Source organism: Euwallacea similis, chromosome 2, assembly GCF_039881205.1.
Source record: "Euwallacea similis isolate ESF13 chromosome 2, ESF131.1, whole genome shotgun sequence".
Taxonomy (NCBI): Eukaryota; Metazoa; Arthropoda; class Insecta; order Coleoptera; family Curculionidae; genus Euwallacea; species Euwallacea similis.
Window position 1 is genome coordinate 8,012,595 of NC_089610.1, and position 18,840 is coordinate 8,031,434.

Genomic DNA, 18,840 nt, shown 5'->3' on the forward strand with positions numbered 1-18,840 from the left:
TAATTGTTCTTTTATAAGTAACGTAATGTATCTAATTTAGTCTTGTGGTTTTAACATTATTTAGCAACTAATGTTTTTCCTCATGATGGAAACTGTTAACGTCATGGAAAATTTTTAAAAAACCTTTTTTTATAGAAATATGAAGCATCCATATTTTTTTTAACCAGTGGCGTATCATATTTTTCGTTTAAAATATCCAGGGTCACATCAATGGGGACACAACCAGTGAAATTTAAAACATTTTTTCCCCTAAAACAATGTGTCTCTTCACCTATTTTGCCCTCCCAATTTTCATAAAAATATTTACTGCCGAACGAACTTCTCAGGAAAAACTACACATTTTTTTTATAATCCTGTCTTTCAGAGAGAAAGCGAAAATGACTCTATATTTGTATGAACTTTTTTCTTATTTCGGTCAAAGGAACGTACAGTAAGCAGTGGACAAATTCATTCTGAAGCACCCTGTATAGTAAACGAGACATTGATTACCCTTCAAATAACTTAATATTTTGAAGAGATTTTTTTAAGGATGCTGGTGATGTTCGATTTCGGTGATGATTCCATTAAACGGTCCTCACCATTACTCAACACTTGTCCTTTGATTTAGGATGTAATCGATTCGTGTTTCGTTTTGCGCAATTTTAATCTCATCTGCGGAAACAGGTTTTAATGAGAAGAATCGCCATGCCGCAATCGATCTGACCGAAAAAAGAAACGAAAGCGCGGATATGTCCTGGCCTAGAGTTGGTACTTGGTACTACTATAAGCTGGGTCGGTACTTTCGCTATACGCGTCAACCAACATGTTTTTCAGTGCTCGACCACGATCCCATTTTCACGGACGCCAATGTGTTCTGGCTGATTAACAAGAATCAAAACAATAACAATCAAATTGGTTTTTAATTCGGGGGCTGCCGGTTATAGTAGTGCGCGATCCAGACTATTAAAGGTACCGAAGAACGGAGTATGCGGAGCTTGATGGTATCTGCGGTACCATCCTTGCGGAGTTCGAGGCTAGTTCTGATGGTGGCTGTTTTGTTGGTACATAACTTCGTGGGAGGCAATAAATTCGGATTAATGGACCAGTCCGGTGAGTTTTTGCGGGTTAGTATTGTGCGGGGTACCAAATTCAAAATCTGAGTCGAAATAATGACAATTCGTATGCTTAGGTCCCCACAGAAGTGTCTGGCAATATGAGATGTTACGTCAACTTTGGTTACTAAGTTTGATAGTTATTTTGCCATAGATAGAATGGTGTTTGGGGGTCGCTACGAGGACCTTTTTAAAAAACCCTATTACCACCTCGCAATGTGCAATGGGTTACAATAAGGTTTATAAATTCTTAAGCTCTTGCGTAAACAATTACATACATAAATGCAACATCTTTCCTGACATCCTTTCGGTTTTTTATTAATTAGAGAAGAAAGTAGAAAATTATGAAATTACGCAATAAATTCCCCAGACGAAATTATTGTCGCTAAACTTGAAATTTCTCTTTTTTATTACTTAACCAACCCCAACCAGCGCAAATAGATTCTGGTTAATATATGTACAATGTCGCTTGTGTTAATATTGTCAAATGCCCAAATACCCATTAAAATTAATACGTTTGCACTTTGTATTTTCATCGCTATTCTTACCATAATTCCTCTAACACGTTATGCAAACAGGTAAAGTGATCCGTTGGAATAGAAATTTGCTTAAATTTTTGGAAACAATGGGAACATTACGCGCTTTTACACATAAATCTTTCGCAAGTTTGAAACAAAAGGTGCAAATGAACCATTGAAGTTTCATAAGACATTTGTGGGTGTTTCGAATATCGAGTTTGCGCCCATAAAAACGCTTCTGAACTTTTGTTGTCGTGTTGCAGTTGTCTTATGTGGGTTGCCATAGGCAACGCCTAGGAAGTGAAGTTCTATTGTTGACAAAACAAAAGCCGAATGATGACATTCCTTCCGACGCTAGAGTAACCCTTTTTTTATTCACATAATTACGAAAACGTCGGAAGTAGTTTTGGTTAATTGCCGGCAATCTCTCGTATCTACAGCAGAAGAAAGGGGGAGCAGAGGAAGTTATCTCCTTGACCCGATCGAGATGCTAATTTCTCCCAGAAAAGCGAATGTCACTGCCAATTTTGACGTGACCCCCTTCAGTCCAAAAATCGTCGAAAACGGTTACAAATCTCTCTAGTTTGTATGTAAGTATGGGTGTCTCTTAGAATAGTAAAATTGCATTCTCGATAATGTCCCTTTCGCAACTGCCAGTAATTGACAGGATAATAAGGCACAACTGCCACATCTCAGCAAAATTTTATTTTTCGATCCGTCGCTTTAGCTGACAATATTCCCATTTCTTTTCTTCCCAACTTGAATAATACGTTAATCATTATCAATTCAACTAAAGTATCTTCTATCTTACCCTTATGACTGGATTTGCTTCTTTTGCGGAATGCACCTGACAAATAATTGACAGTAGAATGGACCTAAAGAAATGGACCTTATTCGGATTGGAATTCATGCACTTTTCGTTCTTGCAGCCTCCCGATTTATCGATCTCTTGCATCAAATTGTCTAGCGTCATGTGTGTCGTTCCTATTATGTCTTTGTAAATCAACTATGCTTGCGAAATAACTCGAAATAATGAGTTTGAATTGCGATATTTGCTTTGGTGCGAAGCGATTGTCATTGAACTCGAATTCTTCATTCTTCTAGGTACTTAACCCAAATCAATGCTCAACAATACCTTTGGCAGCAAGATCAAGTATAACTTGATATTGCAATTTCCACCTCGTTCATGAGGTGAGCATCGTTGAGATTGTTAGTGTAGGTTTATTTTCACTTAATGTGGCGAAAACAAGAAAAAGTATCTTTTTATACAGTTAACTTCATTAGAGAGGTTTTGCCCGAACCATGTTTCTGAGACACCCTGTATACAGGACCCTTATTATCACATAAACATATTGCATTTTTCCCAATTATCGTTAATTTAAAAAGCTGATTAGTCGCTAGTACTCATGTGGCAATCGATAATTATGGGCAATAAGAATGCGCATTTGCGCATTAAGATCAATTTTTAATCACATTTTAAGCAGATATTGCGCATAAAATACAAATTACGAGAACATTATTTCAATAATTAACTTATTTCTGAAAATAGGAAATATAACAGTGACCGAAAGTTAAATAAGTTTTTAATAAGGAATCAACGAAGTGCTGCTTCAAAAATGTGTTGCGCAACTGTGACTTAATTCAATGCTCGGATTATCAAAGAAATAGCATAGTAGTAGAAATAATATTGCCAAGTATTGTCGCAATAGAACAGTACAGTGAGTACACTTGTATGTTAATTGGAACAAAAATTGTTTCATTTATTCTATACGTAAATGCGTTATGTTGTATGTTGAAGATTAACCCTATAAGAGGACGTAAATGAATTCGATAGTGGTTGCTTGGAAACGGAATTGGTATAAGAAACAATAGAAGATTTTTCTACATTTTTTTCCACCCAAAAAACTGCAAAATGGTAATTTTCTGTGCTCGGTATATTTTCTTGAGCTCCTATGATAAAGGTGTATTTTCAGTCCAGTAAACTAACTGGGAGATCGTCATTTTTAGAATCGTGTAATCAAAAAAGGCTTTTTCTCTTTTTTATAAGTTCAACGATTTTGGTCTCAACCAGTTTTTCCAGTGTCTGAATGGTGCAAATCCAAACCACATACTTTTTGCTTTGTTTTTCGGTCTATATGTCTTAAGTATCTTCAGGGTAATGTTCGCTGCATCGCCAAGTGGATTACCTTCACATTTCGTCGACTTTGTATGGATTTTTCCCTATTGCATTTGGTTGTTAATTATTATAAAACACCATTAAGTCTCTTCTGCGCTCTTAAGTATTTGTTTTGACCATGCTTAAGATGTGAATTGTTCCACTTTAGTTCGACAATAATAAAATCGTGTAGGTATTTATGGAGGATGTCTATTTAACAGCCCCTGGGACTCTTAAGAGTTTATTTGTGATTTCTTAAAAAGCATACCGTTTTGTTTGAAAAAAATAAAGATAATTGAAATTGAAAAGGTGAAAATTAAAGTTGTTATTGTGAACACCCTGTTTGGATTTTTGGCCAAACGAGCATTCGTTTCTGTTAATGCGATCTTACGTGAGAATCCATCCTAAACTTATCAAAATCTAACTTAAGCGAACTGCGATTTAAGTTTTTTTATACCGTAAATATCTAAAATTTCTTTTAAAACATTGTTACCTCGAGTCACTGCATCCTAGAGCAAAAAAGATCTAGGAACTAACACAGGATCACGAGAAGATTTTATCATGTGAAAAAATGCAGATGGTCCCATTTAAAAAAATAACCTTTTGTGGCGCCCTGCTTTTTTAGGACACCCTGTAGGGTTGTGTCTAATTTTAAAATTTACCTTCATTAGCCCCATATGCATCCTCATAAGTGATGTTTTTTGTAGAATTGCAAATAAACTCGCGCGGGGCTTTTAAGGGGACACCCTGTATTTTACTTAGGCAGACGTTCTGCACTAGTTTCAATGGAGAATGTTTTCATATGTTTGACATATTTATTTCCAATAAATTTTAATTTAAGAGATTGCAAAGGTTGAACTATATTCCGTTGCCCAATTTAAATCATCCCTTATGCAATTATTAATGCAGATTAATTTAAACGCTACCGCTGAGTTAAGTAACAAGTTTCTTATGTAATCGAGGCAGTCGTGACAGTTATTTAAGATAACTAGGCTATAGTAGGTATAGGAGGAATTTGCAAATTTAAATCGAGTCACCAGTTCTTGTGCTAAATTACACTACAAGTGTTAGGTAGATTTTTTACGTGTGGGAAAGTTTTTGTTCAGAACCCGTTCGAGACAAGAACTTCAACAATAATTTTTGAGCCTAGTTGCAAAAAGTTTTGCAATTATTATTATTTCAGGCAATAGATCACGTTGCGGTAGCTTAATCGCTCTCATGCCCAGTAATTGAGCACGTACATTGAAAAAAGCCATCGAATTTGCTACTTTACATGCACACAACCTTCAAATTTTCACTCTTCGTGATCTAAATAGTTCTCTAATTAATTCATTTACGAAACAATAATCGCCCTGTCTTATATGTGCACCATTTACTTTTTAACGAAGATTTATAGTTGTTTCCTTGGATAAACCACATTCCTCAGTTGCCATAGGCAAACAGACCACAGATGTTTTACGTAACGAAATGAATCACTTGATATGATCTACCGCAAGATTATGTCACAAGTATACAAACAACGTGTGTATTGATTACAGGCCGCAATGACATAGACCTTCGCGAAATCCAACGCCAAAACCAAATCACCAAACAGATCCTGCAAAACTTTCTGGAGAAGAGCCTTTATGGCAAACGGTTTTCCAATACGCCCAGTTTGCTGGATATTTTGCCCAATGGAATCGTTAGGATGCGGTCGCCCCGTAACAATATACAAGAACTGTTGAACAATTCCACACAGGAGAGCGATAGTAGGGAGACTTTAGATGGCGATGAAACGGAAAACGTGGATTCGTATTACGAGGATTTCAGTTTCGAAGGTAATTTTTACAAAAGAAAAATGCAGTTTCATGTACTCAGTTATGGCATGCATGTTCAAACTAAGCATGTAATTACAGTGGATTCCGTTTGTAAAGTACTCCCTAGGGAGCAAAAATAGGATACTCTATAACCGGAGGTACCCTACAAAAATACAATTAAAAAATTCATTTTTTTTTACATGTTACGTATGATACGCACATATGTCTTTATTCATCTAAAACTCCGAACAAATCTAATGACACATAATAACTTAGGTACATATAAACTTTTGAATATAATACACACAGTGTGGCCCACTTAAGAGCGGGACACCCCTGTAAAATTTTTATTTGTGGTCCGATTTTTATCTTTTTTTTTTATATGTTGTAGGACATCAAAAACTCTAGTTTGTGACAAGTTCTTGTAATGCTCGTTTGAAATTCAAGCCCTTCTTTGCCCCTTGTTCATGGCAAAAATTCAAGAAAAGACATTAGGGAATGTTTTATTTTAAATTTAACTTCAGCAATAACTTTAAAATAATTCAAAATGGTTGTATCTCAAATTTCGTTAAAAAATGTTTATTCATAAAAAAATTATAGAATAATTCATTGTATTATGTCTTCTGCACTACTTTGGTGACCTTTCATTGGCTAAGTGATTCGGGGCTCGGTTGCTCTAAGATAGATCCCCAGCACAGTAAAATAACCAGAGTTTCATCTATTTTCCTACATTTCACAATAACATACAATTAACTATTCGATTTTGACCTTTTGCAATATAACAACTATAATAAACTGTTTCGTTAACTTGGTTTCGATAAACGACCTCAAGAGCTCAAAAAAACAACAAATCTATGCATCTTTTACGCCGACCTTCGAAGTAATTGCATACCAATGTAAAGCTGGCTGAACCTGCGGGGAAAATGAAGCTTTGAGACGTGTTTTGCACAATCACCTTCAGATTAAAAAAAAAAACAAAATATTTTTGAGTTTGCAATAATATTAATCAGCATAAAGATGGATCAAAAACTGGGACGAAGTGACCAGAAACTGAGCAAAAGAGCGTAATATTTCATTTGTGCCGTTTTTCTCTTTAATGCTGCGATTTCCTTAATGGCTTGTGTTCAGTAATTCCTACTGACAAATCGACGATTAGGCACGTTTAATGTCGGGCTTCCACATTTTAAGCTCCTCTCGAATCTCGGTTGAACAAAGAAATTTGAGTTACAATTCTACTACATATTAACCTTTAATGGTATAAAATGCAATTCGCGTATTAAGGCCACCGCGTTTTCCATTCTTCACATGGTATTCGTAGATTTTGTTTGGGATGAGACAACATGTCGTGATCTTTCGCGCAACACGATGTCGAAACTTTTTAGAGTTTTACGTTACAGATTAAACTATAATAGGAAAGCAGGTGTTTTGAAGAACCAAGTGCTCACCCAATGAAAGTTTGTCATTCAGCGAAACTGCTTCTACCAAGGATTTTTTCTATTTGATTTACACCGTTAATGGGCATACACATTATTGGGCATTCCTTCGCGCCTATCCACTCAAGAAATAGATCTGCAAGTGTTTATGTATGATACTCAAATCTGAATTGACTACGCCATCACTTTGTCATTTATACACATATTCGCGCTTACTCGCGAAGCTCCCTTACGGTACCCAACGGTATACCCATTTAGGTAAGTTTAAGTGGACGGCATTTCCGCAAGATTTCTAGATAATTGAACGGAATATAAATATAATATAAATGGTAGAAATTAAGGTTAAACTCTTTGTGATCTTCTTCGATAAGCGGGACAGCTTCGCATTTTGATTAATCGACGTCAGTCAGTGAGCCAGTTGTGAAATACCACGTGATGCGCAGTATAAACGCGTCGCTTTACGAAAAAAATTCCGAATGGTTTGGCACAATCAATAAATAAATGCTATAGAGCTGTTAAAACTCTCATAAAGTTACAAAACCTTAAATTTTTTTGGCGTATGCGTAATTTTATTTACTTATGCATATTTTTGAAGCGTAAAATAAGAAAAAAATAATTTAATTTAATTATTTTTTAATAATAACAATACGGCAAAATTTGGATCGAATAGAAGGTTCAAATTATAACAACCGTTTAAATACCACCATTATTTTCCAAACATAAATATGCTCTTTTGACCGTTTTCATAGCGTTTATTTATTATTGTATTTATTATGCTATTTATTGTATGCCATAGCTGTGAGTCAAAATTATAGTCGACTTATTAAAAAATGTTTTAATGGCTATAACTCATGGAGTTTCCGAGAAAAATACCAATTACAATGCATGGATGAAAACGGAATTTCATGACGATTTTATAAATGTAAATATTTCACATTGCGCCTATATGAAAATCAAAAATTTGACTATTTATATCCAAAAGTACGGACTTAACAAAAAAACTGGTAACAGTGTTAAGAAGTTCTCAAAAAAGTGTCTTAATAACGCAAAACTTTCATTCCTCTAACTGTAACCGCATAAGAGTTATTTGCAAAAAACAAAAACCGCCAAATTCGTTTTTTTCCGGATATCTTCGTAACTATTCGGAATTTAGTCGGTATAAAAACGGATTATGGATTTGCTTGAAATTGTACAACTTTTTCCTAATTTAAGTGACATTGTGTCTACTACCACTTCTAAGATCCCCATGCTGTTCATCCTTATCTGGGACAGACCGTATAGACCCGAATTTCTTACACCCTATATAACAAGAATCTGCCCGTTTAATCAGAGCAAATAACTGAAAGTAAAATCGTTTTAATTATTTGTATTGTTCCACTAAGCAACTGCCCATTGCTAATTCTGGTTCAATGACTGTATGTAAGACATATGGTTCAATAATATAGAGTGTGACAACCGCTTTCTATATCCAGTACAGGCAGACGAAAAAATAATAAAAGTCGAAAATAACAGCTTTTCACTTGAAAGTGAAGGTTTGATGTTACGCAGCATTACTGGTAATATACCCTTTATTAACCTGCTTTAATGAGGTAACCTCTGTTGCGCTGATGCATTTTATTGACATTTAATGCTATGGACTTCGAGAAAATGGGTTAAGACTGTGGGTTCAATAATTACACACAGAAAAATAAATACATCAATTACATATTATTGTAAGGTATTGAATGCTTTTCGGTTCGTATATTCGCAAAATTATATATTTTCTTGAATTGAGAAAGTGAATCTCTTCGTTGCAGTTTCTTCTACATTTTTGTTAAGCATAGTAAGTAGATTTAAATAGACACTACTTCAATAGATCTTATATTTCAAATAAATATTTTATTACTTTTTACTTTCGATTCGTCCTATATCCTCAATTAAAATGCATTCACTTATTGTCAACTAAGGATTTTTTTTCAGTGTGGAGTCAATTATAGCATATTGTTTTTAAACACATTTCAGGATATAGGGATTCGGCGATTTCTCTGTCGAATCATCACCGAATCGAATGGTGAAGTATCTGAAGAGAATGGCAATATACCGTGTATTTATACTTCACTTATTAAGAGCAGTTCGTCAGTGAGATTCTCCTTTTCTTTGCGCCTTTAAGGACAAAATGTACCCAATATAATATACTTCATGTCTTTTGATAGTTTCACTACTCTTATCCTTCATCTCTCTACTATTGCATTTTCGAAAATCAAAAGAGCCAAAAACGAATTGCGTGATCATCATCGTCATTGTCAAAATGTCAATACTCAGTACCACCAAAGAATGCGCGTTAACGTTACCGGTCTTGGCATAACTCCGAAAAAAGTGAGAAGACATACGAGTCCTTCATTGCAGTACTAAAACCACTTTCTCTGCCGCCGCCTCGGGTACCAGCAAGGTCGTTCTTGGTGGTTCCACAGGCGGTGGTATTGTGGTGCTGTCGACCAGAAGAACTGTTGCCGCGTCTCGGTCTCTCAAAATTTCGCGAAGTCATTTAAAATTAAGAAGTCGCAATAAGAATTCTTTTTCTTATCGGTCGACAGAATGATTTGGCGGTCTTGTTTGGTGTTGGTTCTTGTGTTTTTTGATCGAGCTCCTTGTACTCCCGGACCTGGACCTGGACCGTCGATCAGATCCGCAGGACAGTTCACCGGGAAAACTTCAGGTAAACAGGCTAAGCAACCCCTCAATTGCCAGGCCATAAAACTCTTCCTGGTAACTTTCCCAATCAGACTTTTTCTATAAACATTCAAGCAGGGCAATGCTCAATTATTCCATTTCTGTGAAAGCTATATTTTTGGTAAAGTTACCACAACTTTGGTGTATTGGAATTTAAGGACACTAAAATTAAACAACCTTGTTATAAATAATAATTATTAGGAGGTTTTCTAACGGTTTCTAGTTATATCAATTGTAAAATAGGCAAATACCAGTAATTATGCGCCTTGATAATTAAATAACGACTTGTAATAGCAGACATACCACATAGGGAAATATTTGGTTCAATTCACTGATTAATTGATTAATCTGTTGCGTATGAGGGAAATATTATGTTTTATTTACGACTTTTTTAAATTCAAACGGGAAATACAAGGGTTGTTAGATCTGGTTTTCAAAGTTTTATGTATTAGTTTAATTATTAAGGCGTAAATTTATGTCGGTTGTCATGGTTGTACATTCTCATTATAGAATCAGCATTTTAAATTCTTTTCTTCTCCCATACCTTTTATACCTCATAAATTGTAATACGCACATTCATCAACATAGTTATGTAAAATGACCGTTAGAAGCAGTGTTGAAGTTAATTTTCCAAATTTATATCTTCAATTTAATTTGTTGCTATTGCTGGTTCTTACCTGAAAATTCTGTCCTGCACGCCGCTGTTCGCCTCCAGCCAGTCACGTATTTTATTCAAACATGCAATTTTCACTATGATATTTTGACAAATTTTATAAATCCTGCGTGGATTCCCACTCATTTTTGCAAATCGATTTACAAACTTCAAGACGGCGAATTTGAGTATTTATATTCACCCAGTGGCGTCCGTGCAAAGTTTTTTAGAATTTGAAAATTAGACAAATTAAGTGTTACTAATTTATTTTAAATGCCGTCTCGGTGCGGCCCCAATTTTTCCACAGTGGACCTACCAAATTGAGGCTTAACAGCTACCATTATTCTTAATTGTCATATAAAATGAACATCAGTGGCGTACTTATTGGTTTCGTGGTGCATATTGCCACGTGTTATAATAAGACAAGGGGCGTCAAAAAAGTTGACCATATTGCCTCATTTAGTTCGCCCTGACGCAGGTGCCCGAATGCGCCATGAGCCGGATGTATTTTCTCTCACTATACAAGATTCGAAAGCCTTACACTTGAAATGAGTATTTTTTTAAAGAAAGCGTATTATTACGTCAACATGACCCGAAATGTTTACTTATCCAAAAGAAGAAAATCAAACATGTACTTTCTACTGATCTATTGGGAAAATTTATAAGGATTTGCCTTTTACGGAGGTGTGAAAATTGAGTTATATTATCAAGCAATAGTTAATGAGTGTGAATAGTTCCTCAAATTGGCGGAAATACTTAATACTGATGGGAACACTTCTTGACAAATGTGAGATACATATTTCAAACAGAATATTTAAACCTAAACTCGATGTTCCTGATGGGTCCAAAGACATTCGGACTACTAAATTAAAAAAACAACGAAAGCCATATGTGGAACTTATATTGTAAAATGAATATTAAATTGTCTCACATGGCTGCAAAATGGCTCATTTTTGGTTGACCAATGAACGAATTAAGGCGATTGTCGCTATAATTTCAGATTGCCCCAATTGCATAGAAGACACCTTGCCTACCATGAACAGGTGGACCATGCCTCTGTTAAAGCTGGGAGAAAAGCGGTACTATTTGGGAATATTTTTTAAGGTAAGGTTGTAAATCTTTTTGCAATAAAACAAATAATTAATTATTGCTACGATTGTCTAAATGCATGGTTTTCACCCACATTTCAAAGTGGCATATGCCTTTATTAATCTATTAAAACGTTCATAATTATTATACAGGGTGAGTCAGAAAGAACCAACACTAAACTGGAGATATTAGACACCAAAATATTGCGAATGAGCTTAATATCGCTTACTCTAATGTTGCTGGTTTAGGAGATACAGAGTGTTCAAAGTTTTAATTTTATTTTGAAATTTATCAATAATTAAAAGAGTTTTGATAGTATAAATCTAAAAAATGGTAATTTTATGTTTTTTGGTGTGAGAATTACGAATTTTAAGCTTATTTGAACGTTGTTCATAGAAGGCGTTAGTTTCACTTTATTATTTAAGTAATTTTAATTATATGTTTTATATTTTAAATATTTTAAACATTTTTTTATCTGCTGTGCCATGCTTGAAACAAGTCAAGAATTTAAAAGAACGTTCAATTCTGTAAAGAAAATGTACTTTTATTTAGATCGTTTCTAAATCTATTAGTTTTTTAATTTTTTGTAATTAAAAGGTTAAATGTATTTTGTTACGATTTTTTCATTTTCATTCTCTTCGGGAGTTGCGACAGAGAATATAAGAAGCCACGATTATATTTACGAATAATAGTGAAATTTTGTTTAACATTTAGAAACATTTAAGAAAGTGTATTTTTAAGTATACTGAAGCAGGCGGTAGACATTTCCAACATTTGATTTGAAGTTTGTCGTTATAACTATTATCAATAATTGTTTTCATTATTTATTGTTGTTTTGATTACTTCTCCGTACCTTTTCATCTTTTAAGAATAAAAAAAATATAACAAAATACATTAAACCTTTTAAATGCAAATAACTTAAAAACCGATGGATTTCGATGATCTAAACAAGAGAACATTTTTTCTGTAGAATTGTGCGTGTTTTTTAATTTTCGATTTGTTATAAGCATTGTTCAACAGATAAAAAAATATGTTTTAAATTACTTAAATAATACAGTGAAATTAGTGCCCTCTAGGAGTAACGCCAAAATAAGATTAAAATTCGTAATTTTCTCACAAAAAAAATATAAAACCATCAATTTTCGGATTTATAGTCTAGAAACTTTGTTAATTGTTGACAAATTTTAGAATAAAATTTAAATTTTGAACATGGTGTATCTCTTAAACCAGTGACATTGATATAAGACATGTTGAGCTCAATCACAATATTTTGGTGTCTAGTACATCCAGTTGAATATTAACTCATTTTTTCTGACTCATCTTGTATATTTAAACAATTTTTTAGTTCTTGCTGCAATTTTAACTTTTAGTGATAAATGAACAGCTATAGTTGTCTAATTATAATATTGACTAATTATTAATGGGAATAAATAGCACTGGTTGAACTAAAAAAAACCCTGTTTAGTTGATTCGACGAATGTTCTAATAGATGAAATGTATGCCATTATCGTGAGAAAATCAACATTGTACAATACTATAAAAAACAATATACCGTGTGGTTCTAAATTCTCCCTGTTAACTTTGCAACAAATTATTATCTTTAAATAGATCAAAAGCAGCATTACATATAACAAAAAATACTATATTTTCACGTTTGTTTACTTTTTTAATACTGCTTACGTCACCGGTGGGGTAAAATGACGGATTTTTTGAAATTTAAACATAGATCAAGTGATACCTCAAATTAAAGGTATATTAAAACTACATTTAATGATGTAATGTTTTTGAAAAAAACAGTTATAAAGAGAAAAAAATCAATGTAAAAAATGCAATACAAATTCAGTTTCATAATACATACACAATAAAAAACTAGTTGGTAGATAGAAAATTAATTAAATAAACATTTTGCTCCTGAGAAAAATGTAACCTGTCAACAATTTCCTGCCCTACATTAATGAAGATTTGTGGGTTAATAGATCTGCAAACTTATGTAATTCGATGTTTTTATTGCATTAAAAAACTATTATTATCGCACTAAAGAACTAATTTACAATGATCAGATTTGCAACTGCTCACAGAAAATTATGCGGAAGAGTGATGCGGTTTCAATGGTTAAGGGCGGTTTTATCTTGTGGTTCTAATGGGCTCTAATTTTTTATAAACATAAGTTAATAAAATACTATTTTTGGGCCTATTATTTATTTCATTAAATCTTTGCTTCTACAAGTAGACGCGGGCTATCGATCTTTAAGTTTATTATAATATTTAAATTGATTGATGTAAACACTCTTGGATATTATCGCGAATATTACCTAAACCATCGATTTAAGCGAAATTGTGCAAGAGACTGAAAAGTGAGAAAACTCAGTACGGATCTTAGAAATTTGTCTAAAGGAATAAAAATATTAACGGAAAAAAAATTGTGATAAATGAGAGCTCAAGACTCATCAATCTGCATCGCCCCGCATATGAAATCAAAGTTCGAAAATTTTCGTTTGTAGGAAACACTCGGCGTGTGATATGTACAAATTTTCAGCATACATAAAAATAAACAGGTAATTAAACAAAAAACGAGAAAAAAAGTATTTTTTAACACCCTGTAGATCGAAGACGAAGCATTTTTGGACACGTCCTTGTATGAATTATTCGTCTTAAATTTGGCTCAGGTTTCACCCATTAAAATTTTTACCATCTATTCAGAAACACCCTAAATTATTCAATTGTAGACATACATATCTCGTATCTCTTCTATCTGATTCTACTGCACTGTGTCAAGGTATTGCAGCTTTACAATCAATGTTATTATTTACTTGAAACCATAGCGGCTAACAGCCGGAATGCTTCGAAATAAATCCTCCATATCTTACACCTTTTTACGTCACTCAAATTCCGTCTCAATGATCTGTACTAACAGATAAAGTACACACAACCTCCGCTATTTGTGTTGCGATTAGCGCGGTATTTATCATTGTGCTAGATTCTAGCTACACAATAGATATTTCTACAGATCGCGATAAAGTATGTGGTATGCTTCACGGTTTTGGTCAGGAATAGAATACCGAATGTCAAGGTGTTCCGGGTGTTCAAACATTCCTTAGCCACTTTTAAACGACGCGGTCATTAGTAAACTTTATAAGCGATGTTCTTGTAAGCATAAGGTCTTAATATGTGTGTTGACCTTTGCGGAAGCATCAAAGATTTTATTTTTAGGTTTTCATAGCTGGTACTGCCGACGCATCATCAAATCAATCAATAATATCTCTAATTTGTCAAGCTATTGTATGTCTCTAAATTAAACCTATTAGTATGCTGTTATCCTACATGGATGAGAACAGTATTAGGTTGTCAGCTAAGTTCCCACCGTTTTTTTTAAATTTTAACATTTCGCATGTTATTAAATGCTTTAAATCGTTCGAAAGAGGATGTTTTATTCTACCGGAATCGACGTTTTGTTTTCCTGTTCGAGTTAATTTATGTTAATTTTTAGATCATGAAAAATGAGTGCCAAGTTGAGGAAATTGAGCATTTTCGACATTTCCTTCTTTTTGCTTTCAATCAAGGTTTTCATCAGGGTTTAAAAAAGGTGCCTGCGACATTTGCGCTGTGTATGGAGCGGGTGCCATAACTGAAAAAACCGCTCGTGATTGGTACGCCAAGTTCAAAAACGGAAATTTTGACTTGAAAGACGCACCTCGGTCTGAACGTCCAGTTAAGCTCAATGAAGAGCGATTAAACTCATTTTTACATGAAAATTCTAACTATGAGTGCTATAGTGAAGCATCTTTACTCGATAAACTTTTAAAAAACATAAAAAAAACGGCAGGAACTCAGTTGCCAATCCAGATTTTAGATTGTGCTTGGACCTTATGCATCCTTGTTGTGTAAAATAGCATTTTGAGTATACACTAGGCACATGGTTAGCAATAATAATTCTTAGAATTTGTCTTCTTTAGGCCAACTATTTTAGGGCCACCCAGTACTGCAGATTTCACGGAATGCATCTCGCCAGTATAACGTCACAGGAAGAAAACGACAAGTTGGAGAAGTACATCAAAGATTTTGGTAAGGAAAGTAATTTATAAATAATAATTGAAACCAGTTTGCCGATTTTGCAATAAAACTGCCATTGAAAGTGAAATCTAAATCACATCAACGTAAAACCCTTCTCCCTCCTAATAAAGTATTTATTGACGCATTGAGCACGAAACGTACTATCACCCACATCACTCTTACTTAACTTAATGCGAGTTATTTAAACCACTAAAACTAAATACAGATAATTATCCTAAAAAATAATAAAATTAGCGACAAATTGCGATTTTCCAATCCAATTAGGCGCTTTAGTGTTACTTAATGGAGCGTGCTATGACCGTTTTTTGATTTATTCATATTGTTAGTTTGTTAGTGACTCACAGTCGATTTATTAAGTAGTAAGACACATGTGCGAATAGCAAGTAAAACTTTCACGAATAACTAAACAAGGCCCCTGGGGCTATAAATGGTCGTTATCTAATGCCGGCCATCCCGAAGTGTTTTAGGAGGAACTAGCAATAAATATTCATTTCTTAGTGTCAATTTAGGTCATTCACCATGCCTATTTCAATAGCAAGAAAATTAGTTGTCTAGTACTTGCGTTCTGTCAATTGAGTGAAATCAAATAATTCCCTTTATTTGGCAATAAATAATAACCTTGAGTCCTTGATCCTTTATGAAACAGTTCCCTTGTATTCTATAAATTAAGATGTTCACATTGCTACAATTGAAATCTTTGGTTTGTAGTCTAGCTTAGACGTAATAAAGCGAGGTTTGCCGATAATGCAAAAAGTTATTATAGGCACATCGTTATGTTGCCAACAACGTTTCACAACACCTTTGAAAATCAATTTTCGCCATTTCCGGTCGACGATCATCAATCTTTGGTTGACGGACGTCTCTTCGCTAGAAAAGTTCAAAATGTTCGTGAAGTGATGTTTAAGTGAATTTGAAGTGATATTAAGTACACCAGAAAACATACTTTTTCTACGACCTTTATAGAAAGCTCTTTTCTCTCTCATTTAAGCGATGAAAACACCAATTTTCACGCTCCCTAGGGAGCAAAGAAATTTTACTGCCTAGGGAGAAAAAAATTCTTACTCCCTAGGAAGCAACCGGACATGCCCCTTGTTAAAACATGGATCCTATTACGTCGATGTATTAATTGCTAGTTCATGGGTTTAAGACTAAACCCTTTGCTACGCCCATGTATATCGCCATCTGTTTTAGAAATATTCCCAGCATGACTATATTGCAGTACCATTCTACTCCCATAAGGAGATTCTTGGGCACTGGAATTTCCGCCACTTTTCTTTGGTGGAACTTGCAATTTGGGTGTAAGCAGGTTTCGTAAAGTCGGGGTGGTTGCAATAAACCAATAAAGGGCCAATCTAGCTTTTGACCTAAATATTACGCTTTTACACGATAGGTAGTAAATTAGCCGACAGTGGGTTCCGAGTAGGAGTACGCCTATGCCTGGGTTGCACAGTTTCTGGTACTTAAGAACTGAGTGAAGGGGTCATGGTGTCTTTTTCTCATTACTCGTGAATCCATCACATTTCCCGATTTTGTCATTTTGTTCAAATCGGTTTTTTCTCGTATTTTTTGGCTTGGAGGCTTAGTTGAACCATTAAGGTCGTGTAGTGGTTCGATGTCAACTTTGTCTTAATTGTATTCGTACATATCGATACTGTTCAAGTATTCAAGTTCAATAAACCTTGTTATCACTAAAGCAGGGGTGTTGATTAACTTTGACCAAAAAACAGCGTCCCTGAAACTGCGACTTCAAGGTGGTCCGAACGTGAGTATCCAGTCTTCGATTATCTCGAGCCCATGGGTGAATCCAACAAGCAGGATCAACCAAACATTTTTAATCCTTCATTCTGGACCAAAAACACCCCTACACATCACAAATACACAATAGTTATTTATGCAAGGAAGGAAAGTGTTCCTTTCACTCCCTCCGGCTTTTGACATTACTGGTTGCTTTCCTTTTTTTCAAATAATACTTCTTTCTGTATAAAACGAAGTATTGACCGTCGAAAAAGTTTTACAAGTAACTTTTGGAGAAAAATCACGATTACTCCCTCGAGTGTTGATGCCACACTAAGTCAAAGTTTTCGCGGGAGTAAAAGTAGCACTTTCCTTCCTTGTTGCCCTTGCGTGTAAACATAGTTGTTTCTAAAGCGTAAACATTAATTTTTACGTAATTTCCAGGTTTTGGAAACGAGCACTTTTGGACTTCAGGCACTGACCTCGCCGAAGAAGGCAACTTCTTTTGGATGTCCACCGGTCGGCCCATCACGTTCACCAACTGGAACGCGGGGGAACCCAACAATTTCGAATACGAGAACGGGGAACAGGAGAATTGTTTGGAACTGTGGAATCGAGACGGAAAGGGGCTGAAATGGAACGATTCGCCTTGTAGTTTCGAAACATACTTTGTGTGCGAGGTTCAGCCTTAACAGGCGATAGGTTAATCCAAAGATGTGTTAATAAGTTGTTTATACTTCAGGAGATAATGAAGATTGTCAGATGAAGAATGAATGCGTTTTTGCCAGTTGATGCGGTTTTAAAGGCTGATGTGTGTTTTTCATGGAATTTATAGGTATATCTGCAACTCATAGGATTTGAATTGTTAGCTACCCTGTAAATAATTAAGTAAGTAGTAGAATCCTGTTGTCTGTAGGACGGGATCCCAGAATAAGTAAGTAAAGCAACAGAGCAAATCTTCATTTGATTAGATTGTTTTATTCTACTCAAAAAAATATATCTGTTTCCCCCAACGGGTACCTAATGGTACTATTATTGTGCAAACGAGTTATTAGACCAGAAGTTTTGTGTATATATTTTGTAAATATAAAATGTAAAAAAAATCTATACATTTTATTACCTTTACCAGTCTTCAAATGGATTTACTACTAGTGTTTACTCATAGCAGTTTCCCCTTGAAATTTAAAAGCACTACTCCCTGCGTCATATTAAGGCTTCAAAAAGGACTCCAATATTAAAATTTTTAAAACAGAGACATATTCTATGACTTTAAAATTAATAAAACCAAACCAGACAAATCGAAATATAAATTTGTACACCAGTTTTCACTCTTTAGTTCACCCAAATCTGGTTAAGGAATTCCACCCATTTTCATTTTTATAATCATAGAGAAAACAAAGAATTATTTCATTTAATTTTAGGAAAGAGAGTGGTAGAAGAAAAGCGAAATCTCAGCTTCATGTGGACACCGGTTTGATTAATCTCGAAGAAGTTAAGATATGAGATGAAGCGCCTAAGCACCATAAAAGATTTTTTTGAGAAGGTTGATAATGCTGCAGAAGAAAACTCCACCAACGAAAGACCTGCCAGAG

At 34.6% G+C, this 18,840-nt stretch overlaps 1 protein-coding gene across 1 annotated transcript; it reads left to right on the forward strand.

Moving 5' to 3' along the window:
* The first annotated feature begins 594 nt into the window (after positions 1–594).
* Positions 595–18,276, forward strand: LOC136419194 (mannose-binding protein C-like). Its single transcript, XM_066405396.1, has 5 exons — positions 595–1,089; positions 5,303–5,581; positions 11,355–11,458; positions 15,397–15,505; positions 17,693–18,276. Exons 1-5 carry the CDS (start codon positions 966–968, stop codon positions 17,938–17,940), a joined length of 864 nt encoding a protein of 287 aa, XP_066261493.1. The 5' UTR covers positions 595–965; the 3' UTR covers positions 17,941–18,276.
* Positions 18,277–18,840: the final 564 nt, after the last annotated feature.

What these genes read in the sequence shown, in the direction of transcription:
- LOC136419194 (XM_066405396.1), top strand. Translation starts at nt 966, where the DNA reads ATGCGGAGCTTGATGGTATCTGCGGTACCATCCTTGCGGAGTTCGAGG. An exon ending in CGAGGATTTCAGTTTCGAAG is followed by an intron (nt 5,582 to 11,354) that starts GTAATTTTTACA and finishes CTATAATTTCAG; the next exon opens with ATTGCCCCAATTGCATAGAA. An exon ending in ATTTGGGAATATTTTTTAAG is followed by an intron (nt 11,459 to 15,396) that starts GTAAGGTTGTAA and finishes TGTCTTCTTTAG; the next exon opens with GCCAACTATTTTAGGGCCAC.